The sequence below is a fragment of the Coccomyxa subellipsoidea genome, assembly GCF_000258705.1.
Source record: "Coccomyxa subellipsoidea C-169, whole genome shotgun sequence".
Lineage (NCBI taxonomy): Eukaryota > Viridiplantae > Chlorophyta > Trebouxiophyceae > Coccomyxaceae > Coccomyxa > Coccomyxa subellipsoidea.
In genome coordinates, this window is record NW_005178026.1 from 125200 (window position 1) to 140951 (window position 15752).

General features: G+C 50.1%; 1 protein-coding gene across 1 annotated transcript; it reads right to left on the reverse strand.

Moving 5' to 3' along the window:
* Positions 1–335: 335 nt before the first annotated feature.
* COCSUDRAFT_58075 (hypothetical protein) lies at positions 336–15110 on the reverse strand (the record flags this gene model as incomplete). The annotated part of the gene is made up of 28 exons (XM_005644325.1): positions 336–344; positions 576–680; positions 987–1265; positions 1544–1659; positions 2025–2255; positions 2682–2832; positions 3387–3527; positions 3837–3967; positions 4518–4619; positions 5311–5401; positions 5695–5814; positions 6349–6468; positions 7012–7132; positions 7464–7702; positions 8023–8130; positions 8377–8490; positions 8865–9004; positions 9422–9695; positions 10006–10137; positions 10566–10703; positions 11308–11341; positions 11652–11761; positions 12064–12183; positions 12995–13141; positions 13410–13437; positions 13821–14000; positions 14494–14645; positions 14910–15110. 28 exons carry the CDS (start codon positions 15108–15110, stop codon positions 336–338), a joined length of 3834 nt encoding a protein of 1277 aa, XP_005644382.1.
* Positions 15111–15752: the final 642 nt, after the last annotated feature.

Genomic DNA, 15752 nt, shown 5'->3' on the forward strand with positions numbered 1-15752 from the left:
TGCATGCATGCATGCGGGCATGCATGCACATGGCTAGATTAGCCTAGCTGAAAGAAGGCTGCAGAATTATGAGGAAAATGTTAGTACTCCCCAAGCGTTCTGTATCATCATGATGATCATGGCAAGTTTTTAAAATTAATGTTGGACTGCAAACACCCTTGACAGCTCGACAGCAAGCAGTTCTGTTACAGGCATCTGCAGACTGTCTTCACATTTGTCATGTGTCTTATAGCAAAAAAGTTGCTCCTCTGACATTAAAGGCGGCGGCTCTTTTAATTTCAAAGAGGATATGCCTCCCTTTCAACCTGAACATGTGTAAAAGGAGAAACTTCGGCTCATTCGTCCTATCATTCCAAAGCCCAATATATTTCTTTTGACTGCTGCACAATCAGGACACTTGGCAGCCTTCTAACTCTCGTTGTAATTCTCTGCCTCAATTCTTTCCCCAACGCCGGATTTGCCTCTTGTGCTTGTGGTGACTCGGCGACTAATAATCACTCTAATCATTATCATACCACTGACTAATGCCTGAATTGTATTCCATAGGTTCAAGCAGAGAAAGAGCATGCAGTGACCTTCACCGCGAGCTGGATCATGATTGTGAAAGACAGCGACGTGCTGGCAGCCGCTGAGCTGTATGTAACTGTCACAGGCCCGGTGTAATCAGCGGGGGTGGACACCTGCAGGCAGCACGCAAAGAAAATGCAAAAAAGGAGGTGCAAAATCAAGTGCGCCTTCATGTGAATGATATCTGGAGCAGCGGCTACAAACGAGGGATTTAATGTGTTTCTAGCACTTAATTCCTGCTGGCCAAATTGGCCACCACTTGCATGTGTAGCCTCTGAACGAGGCTTCGTGATCCCTCAAGTACGGACTGCAAAACCCAGAAACGGTCCCAAAAGAAAAAACCCAGCACTTGTCCTTGCAGCAATTTTGGAGCCCTACTATAAACCCTATCAGAAACCCCTGAACAAAGGGGCGCAAACCTGCACGAGGTACAGGTCCGGCTGCGGCGCGTACGGAACAATCGCCGTAACAGCGGCAGTTACACCGCGTGACGTCTGGATTGTAAAATTTTCCGGTGCCGGCGCGCCGTTTGCGTTATTGTTGCCTCCCGCCGACAGCAGAAGCATGTTGTTGATCTTGTCGCTCTGCGCCTGCCCGTTGCTGAACTGCATGTTGATTGCGTACAGCTGGGCGGCTGACGTGGCGTTGGCACCTGCCTGCACCTGCTTGTAGGATGCGTTGGAGGCGGCGATCCCGGCCTGCATGCATGCACAGCATTGTTCATCAACATTCACAATATTTTGAACAGCACCCAATTTGCTGCACACTGCCTCTCATGCCAGTGCGTATTATAGGGTGATGCAAGGTTCCTTGAATGTTGGGTAAGACTTGCCGTGCAAAAATCTCGCTGTGAAAAGGTGTTCATCACACTACTTGTGTCAACATGCGTTAGCATGCACTTGAATCACAGGGCAGATGACATATCTTCAAAACCAGGTTCATGCGGGCATACAGCAAGGCGGTGTTGAGAGGGTACCGGGTAGGGATATGTGCTGGAAGGTATGGCTATGTAAGGCAGAGGCCCCGCTGCCGGCCCGGCATAAGATTCTATAGCGCTGCCAGCATCTGTCGCATTCTGCATTACCAGCACCCCTGCATCAGAGCACAAACAGTTGTTCAATCCTCTGGTATCAGATCCGTAGCTTTCTGTCTCACCAGAATCCCTGCAGCAGAGCACAAGACATCTGTTCAAGGCTTCGGCAACCAAGCAGGACTAAGAATTCGAGAATGATGTCACAGCAGCCATCACTGGAGGTTGTGCCAGAAAATATCAGATTCTCTCTGCATGAAAAAGGGAGAAACCAATGTTCTCTATATTTGCAATCATTTTCACTTTCCATCCAAGCCGCCATTGTGGAGTAGCATTGAGCACCACCAAAACATAAACGAATCTAAAAATCCTCCTCAATCAGTGCCAGATTTTGCTCTCAACGCAGAACTCTGAGTGAAAATGCTACCTGTGATCGTTAGGGGCCCGTGCTTGACAGAAACAGGCTGAAGGATTTGAGCAGCGTTCGTTTGCAGCGCCGATGACAAGTTCAACGCTGCTGACTGGGCGCTGGCAGGGATCGCCACCGTAAACGTCAACGCCAGCTGGCCGGACGCCGGCGCGCCACCTGGCGCCTGAGCTGGCGCTTGTGGCTTATTAGCAACCGCCGTTGCCGGTGCCACAGTAGGCGGCGCAACCACTGCACCAGTCAGGCTGTCATGAGTAAAATAGTCTCGATCAATTGATCTCGAATTACTTTAGAAAGATGTGTTCTTTGTGCGGGAGACCTTTTCTAAGTGGCTAAAGTATGCGGGTCAAGTGATAGCTGCTTCAATATACTACAAATGCCATGCCCAAAAAGGGCACTTGCTAGTGACACCCATTGAGTAAATACTACTGAAGGCCCCACTGCAGGCTTTGTCTTGATGTCTCTCTGTGACATACTCAAATATACATACTGACATCCGCCAAGCATCTTGGAGATCTCATGCATTTTAATTGCCACACCTGTGGGAGCCTCGGCACTCGGCCCCCACATCGCGCTTTCATCTTTTCAAGCCTAGACAGGTACGAATTTGAATTCAATATTTTGCAATTCAAATCCCTTGCATGCAACTGGCCGCACCTGTGGGGGCCCCGGCACTCGGCCCGGCAATGGCGACGTTGTAAGCTTTGCCGTGCACTTTTTGCGCGATCAGAGTCTTGAAGACCGAGGCTGGGTCGCTGTTGATAGCCGTTGCCAGCGCCTCTGCTGCGAGCTGCGCGTCTGCAAATTCCTGCACCCCGGGAAAAAGTAATATTTATGGGGGTGCCTGTAGACAGGTTGAATATTCCCAAATGGCAGACTTGACAAGGTAGAAGAGACAGCGGTGCAGCTTGCTCTGCTGTCCTGCATTGACTGGAGACACAGAGACTGAGATAGAGTCGTCACATGTCATTCTTAAGTAGACCCAGCGAGCTCATGCATCAAATAACCAGTGGCAGTACTGTAGTGATATCCCAGACGCAGAAGAGTCTCTCTCTGTGTGGATTAATGGAAGGCCTTTTTGCTAAAAATAGAATCCCGTTGCAGCGCATGCCAGCTCGGGAGCTGAACAGATCATTGTTGCGTGTTGGGCGCCTTTTGTCCTATGATTGTGGATGAAGCACCCATGCAACACTACGTCTCCAGGACTTACAGGTACATAGTAGCGCTCCCTTCTTATGTCTACCAGGGTTGTCTATTAGAGCTTTCCAAATGTTATTTAGGGTTCAGGAGCCCTCTCGTACGCTATCATTCTGTCTACATCATGATTTGCTCTTGTGCAGTTTTAGATGAGGTGGCGCTGACCTGGCTTGTCCTGGGTTGATCGCCGGGGAACGCCACTGAGACATTGAGCACCAGGTTCTTGCCAGAAGCATCCTCCATGTAGCTTATCACGGCCAGCGGCTTGCTCCGGACATATGCATTCACATCCGTCGTGATATAGCCCTGCAATGCAGCATAAGGATTTTGGGCTGGAAGCAACACACATAAGCTAGATTATAGAATTTGAAGCCACAGAAGTGGCTAAAAGCTGGAAGTATTAAAAGTTTCTCCTGGAATCAGTAATTTTGGACGTATTTCTGCTGAAAATGGATGGAAAGTGGCTTCTTGCACCGGTAATTTAATTTCTAGAAGCCAATCGGTGGCTTCAAACCAGGACAACCTCAGGCACTTCATGCGCCACAAAATTGCTTGGATTATTTGTTGAGAGCCACATTGGCTTCAGAACGCCACTAACAGAAACCCTGACCGCACCTGCACATCTGCGGAGTGGCCGGTTGCGCTGATGTCAGACAGAAGCAGGCTGAAGGTCACTGTTTGCAGCGTCCGCTGAGAGGCGGGACCGGGTGCCACCGGCGGACCGGTGACAGCTACAGCCGGTGTCACTGCAGGAAGGAAGGAAGGAAGGTTACACATCATCCAGCCGCCTAGGGCTGATTAAATATATTGAGAGCTTCCAAATGATCATAAGAACCTGTGACGAAATGTGCATCAGTGATACTGTCTAACTGCCGCATGAAATGCTGCATGGTCTCTGAAATGTCTGCACCAAACAAAGAAGGAACGGCCACTGCAAGACACATAGCAGGAAACTACTGTTTCTGCTGTGCATTCTGATGCATGCCGCTCTTTCTGCGAGCCAAGACAAGCTTGGCAGGTATGATATGCAACTTGGGGAGCAGGAATGGATCTCACTAAACAGCACTGCTCAACACACTTGAGATTAAGTTGCATAACAATTGTTTAACTTGTTTGTTTGCCTAGCAATTATCACAGTCGTTCAATTATGTCGATAGTAATTGCCAGTGACTAACAAAATTATCAGCACGCAAAATGCAGATGGTTTGGGGACCTGGCAATCTGGCTTCTTCATGCAAGGTGGCTTATTCATGTCTGAAAAGTGACTGGATTTGTGTGACATGGACGCTTAGTCACCTGCCGGTGGTGAGGACGTGGCGGGTGATGTTGGTGCCGGTGTGGGTGATGATGTGGCGGGTGACTGCTGCGCAGCTGGCGATGACAGTGCAGCCGGCGATCCTGTGCCACAAAATCATTAGTCACGTCAGCAATAATATTTCTCATCAACTTTCCATTCTTGTCGCCCTACGCCCTCAATCCATAAGTCAGCAAGCACAGGGTCTTCCCAAGTGCACACACCCCACACAAGCATATCACACCCCCCAAACCATCATTAAATCAGGCCTTGGCTGACGGGGGGTGGTATAAATACTGGGTACCGTGCCCACGGTTGCTTGGGGTCTTGCTTGGATCTGACGAGTCCAAAGGAATCGCGGCAGCCTTAAACTGCAGCTTGTCTGCAGGACGTACCTTGCCTTTTGGCAAAAAAGGCGTGTGAAACAATAAAAAAAATTATGCTTCAATCATGGACTCACCTTCTTCTCAATGCCACAAATACCCATCCTTTATAACTACAAGGTCCACGTCATAATTGTTACCTGTCTCCAAGGACATCGTAAACATCATGCATTGGATTGTTGTACCGCTCATTCAAAAATCCGCACCCCCGGCGGTGCGAGACACATTTAGGGGCCTTCCTGATGTCTAAAATACCAGGGTCATGCTTGAACAGATTGGGCTTTCGAGAGCTCTTCAAATCTGGTCTCAACTTATCATAGGGTTCATATATGGGAGATAAGGTCTTATTCAAAATTACTTGTTTATTGCGGGGTTTAAAATGAGCACTACTGTATCCAAGAATTATTCGCACCAGTGTCATAGCCGGGTGAATTTGTGTAGCCGCCGGGGGGAGGTGCTGACTCAGCCGATCCGTAGGCGCCCCCCACAACGCGCACAATTGTCTGCAAGGCAGCAAATACCAATTTGCATGCACTGTGTGGACTCTGACTGGAGAATCCTTCACGTCTTGCTCCAGGCATTGTGTGAGATTGTCAGTCAAGTCTGAGCAATCCATTGCTCATGCAAGGCCGTTCTCTGATTTCTTCCACCATTGCATGCATGAACATGTTTGCGCACCAGGCTTACAACAACTCACCGCTTCGCTCATAGGCAAGAGTGTATTTTCTGGCAACTTGCTTAGGCGTACAGGGCAGCAGGTCTCAGTGTGACACAGGACACAGCAGCTGTCTCTCACCTGGACATCTGAGGCGGTCGGCTGCGCGTTGGATTTGGCGGCGGCCGTCTTGAACACCGGCTGAGACGTGTCCGTCAGCGCAGCAGCAAACGCCTGCGCCAATGCTGTCGACTGGCTCACCTGCGGCAGTATGGCTTTTAGTAACGAGTGGTGCGGTTAGTAACGTTAAGTACGGTTAGTAAAGGTTAGTACAAATCAGTAACGGTACACTATAACCCAATTCTGTCAAGTTCTTCTTAGCAAAATCAACAGTAACGGAAGGTGGCTGTCATGGGATGCCATGCCTTTGTTTGAAGCTCTGACGCTGTCTTCTATTGGGGCTCAGTGTTAATGAGCTATACCAAAAGTAAAGGATGTGTATTTTGGCAAACACCCCCTTGGCAGCGGAATGCAGGTTGATCATTACTAATTGCAGCATTGTTGGCAAAATTTAATTGCAAATGCTCAGTGCAAGGGTAGATCTTATGTTTACATGCAGCTCATGCAAGTTGTATGTTGGACTTTGTCCTTGACCCTCCCACGCTTTGATGCAGGTAGCACTTCGAGACTCTCAAGCCCTTCATAACGCCACATAGTTGGCAATATCTCAGACTTCGCATCTTTGGAGACCCTTCAGAGTTCCAGACTGATGCCATATCTAGCAGATCTGCGCACCTCGTTGTTGCCATTGGGCACCAGGCTGACAGTCACATTCAGCGCCCAGCTCTGGCCTCCGGTTAGGGGCATCTCCGTCACCTTTGACAGCCTGTCAGTGCCCAGGTAGGCCTCTATGTCCTGTCAATCAGTCAACCACATATTACTAATATTATTACTATTAACATAACTTATTATTATTATTGTTATTTCTACGACAAGAAATGATTATTATTGTTATTATTCTTATTATTTAGAGACCTGTTGGGAGCCACCTGAGGTTCAATGGTCTTGTTGGCAGGCACCCTGTCACTGCGCATCTTCATATCACAAACTTATGATGTGTCTGCGTTCCGTCAGAAACTTGGCAATCCCAATACTGTTCTGGCCCAAGAACGCATGCAAACAAGGTGGTATAGATCACATTCAAGACAGGGCTCATCCGATACCTCCTCTGAATTCTCTGAGTCAGCACCCACATAAAGGTGCCTCGTGTGTGCCTCTCGTATGCAAAAGACAGCGAGGTTGGAGAATTGCAGCTTGTGGAGGAACAGTAGTGCATGAGGAAATTGTGGCAAACTCAACGACGTGGTTTTGCCAGTGATATTGCACCAAGTTTTAGTAAAATGACGCAGTAGGGAATGATACGCATTCTTCAGTGATGAAGGGAGAAAGGAAACAGACCTGCGCTACGGCTACCTCAATGGGGCGCGCGTCCTTTACGGACGCCGGTGCCAGGCCCGGGAATGTCAGTGTGAAAATAACTGACGGCTGCAGCGCAGGTCCTCCGTTTGACGGTGTTGGCCTGTCATGCACATATGGCCTGATCAGTGATCTGTTGAAAAAGTCTGAGAGAAACGAAATGCCCTTGTCTTCGCATGCAGGATAATATGCTTGTGCGTAGAGCTTTGAATCACGATCGCAGCAACCGCCCCAATGTTGCAGACAGCAGAAAACTATGTTTGGAAAATTACTTTGCATCCTGACGTCTCAGTTGCAGTGCCAACATCATTGGAACCAGTCACAGTGCACAAGTATGTCGTCACTTGCACTAATATGCTCGAGTGCTGAGCGCTTCTGGATGAGGTACGCGCATGTGCAAGCACATGGTCAGGTGGCAGTATAAGATCAGTCACCCTGCTGCAGGGGTGGGTGTAGAAGATGCGGGTGAGGGTGACTGGGCGCTGACTGGACTCGACGTCGGCACCGGCGACGGTGTGGCGGCTGGCGTCGGCTGCGGTGACTGACTGCTGACCAGACTGGGTGACTGTGTGCTGACTGGACTTGCTGAGCTGGCGGTCGGCGGCAGGGTCGCCGTCGGAGTCTGCGCCACAAGGGGCGCCGATGGAATGGAGGGACCCCCTGACTGGACCACCTGACCAATGCAGTGCACACATCTCACATGATGTATGTATAGTATCAAAAATTCTACATAGTACCCAGATCTTTCATGTAGAGAAAGGGGGGCCGCGCTACGCTGAGATGTTTTTGATGCATGATGTTATGCCTTTAGCCCGTAAAGGGACGTCCAAGGCACATACGGCCTGAAATGCAAACAAAGCCATTCTGACAGCTGCTTCTTGTCGTAGCTGGCCAGGAACAGTCAATAAAAGAGATTTTTGTCTTTTATTGTCTGGATGAGCAAGGAAATGAGCAGCTCAGATGGAGGCATTGGGAATGAAGCCCTGGGCGCACCTTGGTGATGGTCTGGATGTTGGACACTTTTACGGCCCCCATCTTGGCGACCAGCCCAAGGAAGACACTGGCCGGTGATGTCCGCAGACCGTACGCCAATGTGACCGCCTATAAACAGCACACAGCCCAACTCTTTATTTGCACACATCATGCTTACACTCGTTTCAAGTATTGACACGTCAACCCATGCCACAGCTTGATTCACACATTAAGCATTGCCCATGAACTATGCATCCTTCGCATGTGCACTCAAGCTCTGTTGTACCATAAATAAACAATTTACACCGTACACCAGACATCAGACCAGACATCAGACACCAGACATTATTGTAGGGGCTAGACAGATATAAAAACCTGCAGAGAGCCGGCATCGGTGGCGCCGGTGAGCTGGCTGTTGGTGGGGTACACCACCGTAAGGTTAATCGCCAGGTTGGGCCCCGAGGCGTCAGTCACCGCGCTGACTAATGGCTGCGCAGTCATGACACACAGTGTTAGCAAATATTTAAGCACCTCGAACTTTCCCGTGCGTCATCGCGTTGGGCGCAACAACAATTGTGGGCGATTAGTAAATTCTGAGACTGGGACTCTCCAAATTTCAACTTGAACTCAGAAGCCAGTGGCGAACTGCTAGATCATGAACACAGAAGCCTTGCTCGGGGAAGGTTTGGTGCAGATTTCGAAGTGTTGTCCCTTGGAACTCAAAATGCCCCGTAGACTAAGCCAGGATTGTCTTCAAGCATCCCAACTTTGCATGCCATGCGAAAAGGGGTGCCCAACCTCAAATTATCTGAGCTTAGTATCAGTAACAAATTGAATGAGAGCGCTTGAGATGAGTAATCCACCTGAGCGCCGCCGACATAAGAGGTGACATCACTCGCCAGCACGCTCGCCCACGTGGAATCTGGTGGTGTGCTGGAGAGAACATTAGTCAGCGTCACCGTAGCAGTCACTGTCGGCTGCAGAGTAGGAGTCCCCGAGGACCCTGCACAAAATGACAGGGAGACAAATTAGCCGAAAAGAAGAAATGCCCTTATGGAAGGACGCCAACAGATCTGAAAAGGAGCCAGTCGACTGTGGCCAACGCATACCCGAGGACCATGCACAGGAGAAGAAATCTCTGTCATGCAAGAGGGTTCATATTTCTGAAACACAGCAACATTTGAGACGTATGAAACGACCCTGAGGATTTGCAGCAGAGCAAGACATAGGATGGCTTTGCCCTGTGTCCGCCTGGTCTTAGCGATGCATGCAAACAATGTACTGCTGACTTGTTGTCATGGATTAAGTCAGAGCATGCCTTGCTCTGCTTTCAGAAGGTCTTTGGTGTGGCTTGGTTGTCAGGAAATACACAAAAAGACCCATGCTTTTGATTTTGAGGCAGGGGCAAGCAAGCACATACCTGTGGTGTACGGAGCAGCCACCTGCACATTGGTGGCGCCCCCCGTGAGGGCAGCAGGCGGGGGGCCCGCGGGGGCAGCGGGGGGACTGGGGGTGGCAGCGGCGGGGGGACTACTGGCCGCAGCAGCAGGGGGACTGATGGGGCTGACCGGAGGCTGACTGGACGGTGACGGAGAGCTGCCCGGAGACTGCCCGGAGGCGCCAGGCGGGCTGCCCGGTGCGGGCACAAGTGGCGGCAGCGGCGGAGCCGGTGAGAGATTCGAGCCTGCCACAACCTGCATCGGCGCGTTACAAATCAATCAGAGTATCAAGCACGCGGCTCCTATAAGCTCTCAGTTCCACGCTTAAACTGGTGTCAGTGCTGTGACATACTGCGTGCCTGATTTGGGCATGTCCCCGCCAATTTGATGATTTGTACAAAAGTGACAACAGTCATTTATGGTCAATAACGAGTCTGAATTGCGGCCCCAGTCACACCACACGCCCCACTGCCGCAGTGGCTGCAGGGCATTGCATGCATAATGATGAATGAATAATTGATGGCAACTCCCAATCTTGAAGACCCTGATGAGAGCTTGCCTGCACGATCTTGTCGGATGTCTGCAGGTCCGTAACGGTTACGGGCCCGTCCTTGGCGATGACTGAGCTTAGCAACGTGTTCGCGTTCTGCTCCAGGTCTTGCGCCAGGGTCAACGCAAGAGATGTGGAGTATGACTCCTGCATGCGCAGCTGAACAGTCACCAAATTTGCGCCACACCCAAACTCACATTATCTTCTGGTCAAGGTCATGGCAAAAAGAAACTGCCTGAAGCCACAGGTGGGAGGTTTAGATCGGCGTGAATAAGTGACTTGTATGAGCAAGGCAGTGTGAAGTATGCAATCAAGCAAAATGCCTTACACCCCATAACTAGACGTTCTTTGCTGTTGTTGCAGACAGCAGCAGGTGCAAGAAGCAACTCCTTCAATCATTTATATGCAGGCAACCTGATTCTGAGCTGCCATATTGAAGTGCATATCAGCGCACCGTGTCTGACAGCTGCTTGTTGGGAGGGAACTGCACTGGCTTTCAAATATTCGTCTGCAAGGAGATTGCAAGTGAAACAAACTGCCATTTGAATTGCAATATTGGGATTCATGAAGCGCACCGTGTCTGAGAGCTGGTTGTTGGGAGGGAACTGCACGGAGACAGAGAATGCAAGGCCCGCGGAGGCGGCTGCCGGGGTGTATGTGATCTGCACCGGGGTGGATCCCAGCCGTGATGTCAGCGCCGCTGACAGATCAGCCTGCGGGCATTTTTCCCAAATATCAACAAAAAAAATTGTCGCTGGCATTATCATTCAGAGAAGCCCCTTGGGGCTCATTGGTCTTGTAGGTAGTCTGCTCACTGTCCATCTCCACGTTGCACACATTTCATGTAGTTTGATTCCATTAGAAGCTTGCCAACCACTTTGGCCCAACGAGAACAACGATAAATATCACAGGCTGTTCTCGCCAGAGGCAAGGTGTGTTGGCAAACAAGCTGCAAGTGAAGGCTGCGGGGAATCATACAGGAAAGCAAAGGCCTTGCAGAGTGTGGTGTGTCTAGAAGATAGTGCAAGTAGCAAGACAGGAAGGCCTAATGCAGTGCACAAAGATGCACAACAAGTGCCTTATGGATCTCTGAGCTCTGAGTTTGCCATCATTAAGATTCTTATATTATGACATAGCAAAAGACAATCGGAGAGCAGATTCTCAAGGACACGAATATGCGAGTTCCCTTCTCTGATAGGCTTTGCATTAGAAAAGGCAGAAAAGGAACTCCAATGCAGGAGTGAGAAGGTGGCCTGCCTGCAGTGAGGTGGCAGATGAGCTGGCGGATGCAGAAGGGAACGTCAGTGTGAAGGAGACCGTGGCCTGCTGAGTTGGCGACGTCTGCAGCAGCCTGTATGCACATGAATCAATTGCATTCCAAGCATATCTCAACTTGCCATTGAACCCTCTGGTATAAGCAGAGTAGAAAATGCGCAGTTTGCCCCGGTTGGCAGGGGCCGGTGTAAATACTGAGCACCGTGCCCACGGTTGATTGGGTATTCCTAGGATCTGGGTAGTCCATCAAGGGGTAGGGTAAATTTTGGCAGCCTTCATCTGCAGCTTGGCTGCAGCCGCACCCTGTCTTCTGGCAGGAACAGTCTATCATAGCAATTGAGTCATTGTCATTCTTGAAACGAGGATAAAAATATCTTGGGACTTACCTTCTGCGGCTGCTAGGACTGCTACCAAGACGACTGGACGTCACGTTGACATCGACGGGGGCAGCATAAGCCCGGATCGCTGCAATCACATCTGAAGCAATAGTGGACACCTGCGCATAATTCACCTCCAGCTGTCATTTCTACTGTACTAAACCTTTTACTAAAGCTTGCCTCTTGGCAGGAAGAGCATGTAATAATAACAATGATAACCTTTTATGCATTTGAGCCCAGAGGTATGCTTTACCCCGAAAGAGATTCCTGCAGGCCACTCCATGTTAATTTATACAAGAATTGATAGAACCGGGAGCCAACAAGCAAATGCAATACAGTGTCCAAGAGGCCATTCAGCAGGATGTCTGAGGTATGCCGCAGCTTATTTGGAAGCTGTCAGTTTTGAATTTGAAAGCGTTACCTGATCAGGCTTCAAGGTGCTGGCGAGAAGGCTGGTGAAGGTGGCTGTGAAGGAGACAAGCGGCTGGCTGCTGCTGTAGGGCGTGCTCAGGGAAGGCAACGCCCCCGGAGACTCCAACACCTTGCCCCAAAAGAGATACCATTTTGCAGTTTGTAAATCTGGCGATGTGACAACTGCTGCATGCAAGTGATACATGATGATTCTGGAAAGCCTAGACCAGCACCTAGAACACCCCATGCTTGCTCTGAGTTCCATTCAAGGCTGCAGGTAGTGACTTCCTTGGAATTTTGACACATGCAGGATTCGATCCTGACTATTTTTGGAAGCAGGCACTGCATGGAAAAGGCCCCCAGAACAGCCCATCCAACCCGGGGAAGCTCTAGATTTTTTACGCGAGGCGGCAGGTTTCAGACGGGGTTTTAATGTGTAGGGTTTTGGTTCCCCTGAGGAGTCATGCACACCTGGGTAATTGTCTCGCAGGAGGAGGCAGAGCCGCATTGAGAAACTTTTGGTGGAAGCATGCACTGCACTCTAAAGAAACCATGCAAGCCATGCAAGTTCTGATTCTGCCACGCCAGATCTAGGAGTTTCACCTTTGAGAGGTATGCGCACCTGGGGAGTTGTGTTGCTGGAGCAGGCAAAGCCGAGGCATGCAGGACCAAATCCCGCCCCTTTCTATTTACTGGCAGCTTGCGGTGAAAGATAGACAATCCCCGAGCTCACAAAAGGGGAAAAGGCAGAACATAGACTTCTGTTAATAGATTATGCTAAAGGTAAGATGGGCCTCAAAGATCCTGAGGCTATCGAAAAACGGATGAGAAATGACGAGGAATGGGATCGATTCCTAGAAGCCCCGTTTAAGCCACGCAACCTCAAAGTCTGGCTGCCACACGCCAAATCAAGGATTTACATCCCTAAGGGGGGTGCACACCTGGGGCGTTGTGTCGCAAGAGCAGGTGGAGCCGAGGCTGCACACGAGGTCGGCTGTGAAATAAGTCGGCCACTGCGCGCTCACAGCCGCGCCGCCCGGCTGCCCGGCGTACTCGATCCCCCATCCCACCGTGTCATATGCGCAGCTCTGCAGCAACATAACAGCATTCAGTATGGCATCATGCACATATTTGGAAGTTTCAGCTCATGATGCATTTGAGACATAGCAAGCAGCAGTTGCAAGCCTTTGAAGATATACTTTAAGTAAATTCCATGTCTGTTGAGGCTTTCAATGCAGAAACTCCTCGAAATGAGGCGCATGCAGGAGAGTATTTGGACGAAAGATATGAATGTCAGCAGATGCTGCAAGGGCGACTGTGGACGGATGCCATATATCCTGGGCAGCACTGACTTACCATGAAGAGGTTCCTGTGCTTCGCCGAGCTGCATACACAAACAACAACCTTACTCAGACACCCACATGCAGCTGCCTCACTTAATGCCAAACCAGCATTTCTTCCATGTGCACTTTCACTTGCGCACACTAATAATTCTGCTTCCCTTGCACAGCACAGCATGGCACAGGCAAATATCTGCCCTCATTAGGCCTTTCAATTCTATGTAATCAAGCAAGAACGGGAGCTTCAGAGAGGAAGAGAGCGCATGCAAAGAGCAGGAGCAAATATGACCGTTTGGATTTGAGCAAAAAGGGCCTGAATTAGGCCCTTTTTGTAAGGACAACATGGCAACATTGCTCGCATGTGACAATACCCAAAAATAGTACAATCCAGGCCAGCAACCGGTAGGTGAGTCATCGCGCAGCTCACCACATGAATTGCACGACGACTGATCGCACGTCCGTCCATCCGGCGGCGATGAGTTCGCTGACAAAGGTTGCTGATGGAAATGCATTCTTGATGCGGTCGTAGGGGCTGCTGCTGTTCTGGGAATAATGGTTGAAGAAATTTGTTGCGGCCATGTCGTTCGAGTGGGTCTCAGCCACCGCACTGCACGCACAGACACTCCATTATTTAAGTTTGTTAATGGATCAGGGAATATATACGAGCATTCTTGAGGGAGACTCCAGGAGGAAAACACCAGCTGAAGTATACATGCAGGTTTTGCCCTTGGATGTTAGGAAACAGTAAGCCCAGGTTGACATGCGACACTTTGAGATTTGACACTATGGTGTGGGCGCCAAATGTGGCCCTGATTCTGGCTACACTGAGTTTCTTGTGCCATGCCCTGACACACTGGTTTCCCCAATATATGGCTGCCAAGAGGCAAGGTCATCTGCAGACAAGCTACCATACGCCCTACCCCTTGATGGACTCGACAGCTCCAAGCATGATCGAATCAACCTTGAGCACGGTGGGCAAGATTTGTACTGCCCTCCGCCAGCCAGGGCCAACGTTGAATTATGTTGCCTTCACATAAGGCGCTCGCCATTCATGAGTCAGCGGTTGTCAGCTGGGAGCTCTCTTAGGAAGTCAGAAAGACTTGATGACTCGCCTGAGTACTGGGTTGACCACCCAGGGCGGCCGCGGCGGCTTGGTGACATCGATTTGGAAGTCTGCATAGTTGCAGACGCCGTTTATGACTCCAGCAAAGGAGCCGGGGGACGTGCGAATGGCATTCGCGCACTGTGCTAGCTGCAGGCACATGGCACAAGAGGGTCGAACAAAAATCTCAGGTGACTTTTAGCGTTTTGGAGACCTTGAAGTTTTTCATGCGAAATGCCAACAAGCCCCTGGAACATCTGCAGATGCTCAGAAAGCCTGTGAGACTCTGTGGCACATCTGCAATGTATTGAAGTAGACTTGTCAGCAATATCCACGGGTATAAGCTAGTCAAATTTCTTCATTACATAGAAACCGAGCAGCCCCACGCAGCGGACCCTTGTTATCTCTTAGGACCTGGGGAGGGATGCCCCACACCTGCTGTTGCACGGCTGCTGCGGTGAGAGCGGGCTGAGCCTTAGTAAAATCTGCCGTTGGACACAGTGCTTGGCATTGGGAGTCGCCGTTGCAGGTGGGGCCCGAGGTCGCGGCGGTGGCACTCTGAATGCTCAAAGCGCCCGTTCCCGATGCCGTAGGTTGCACCAGATGCGCAGCCATCTCCGCGTTCGAATATATATCCCCGACCACAGGCGTCTGTGACGCTCCGGATATGTGGAAGAGACAAAGCACCAGTGCAGCTACACCAAAGATGCCGTAACAGGGCCTGCCTGGCCGTGGCATCATCCGCATTGCTGCTGTCACATGCATTGGGAGTACTTCAACTTTCAATAGAAAAGATTATTTGTATCATTGTTGGTAGGATTAATTCGATTGCAAGGACTCAAATCTATTCCTCACTAAAGACTCCTCCTCGATTCCTGATCCTTAGCGTAAAGACGATGTAAATATCACCCGTGAAAGGTGTAATACGGTAATTCGATATCAAATGATGCAATTGGGGGATGATCTCACATAAAGTACCATCGCATGGGCGACGAAATGGATTGAAGAACACAGCGAGCGCAATAACGCATCCTGCCACAACGGTGACTCATCGTGGCAGGCGTTTCATAACGTGCAGGTGAATGCATGGATTTCTTTTGACCCACCGCAGGTGGTCCAATACGATCATATTCGAATGCGCAGATCAACAATCACCTCAGCTTTGCATGCATGATCCTTGCCCTGGAAGTGCCGGGCCACAAACGCTGGCGCCCCTCTTGTGCGGTCGCCTTCTTAAGTTAAGGTTTAAATTTAAAT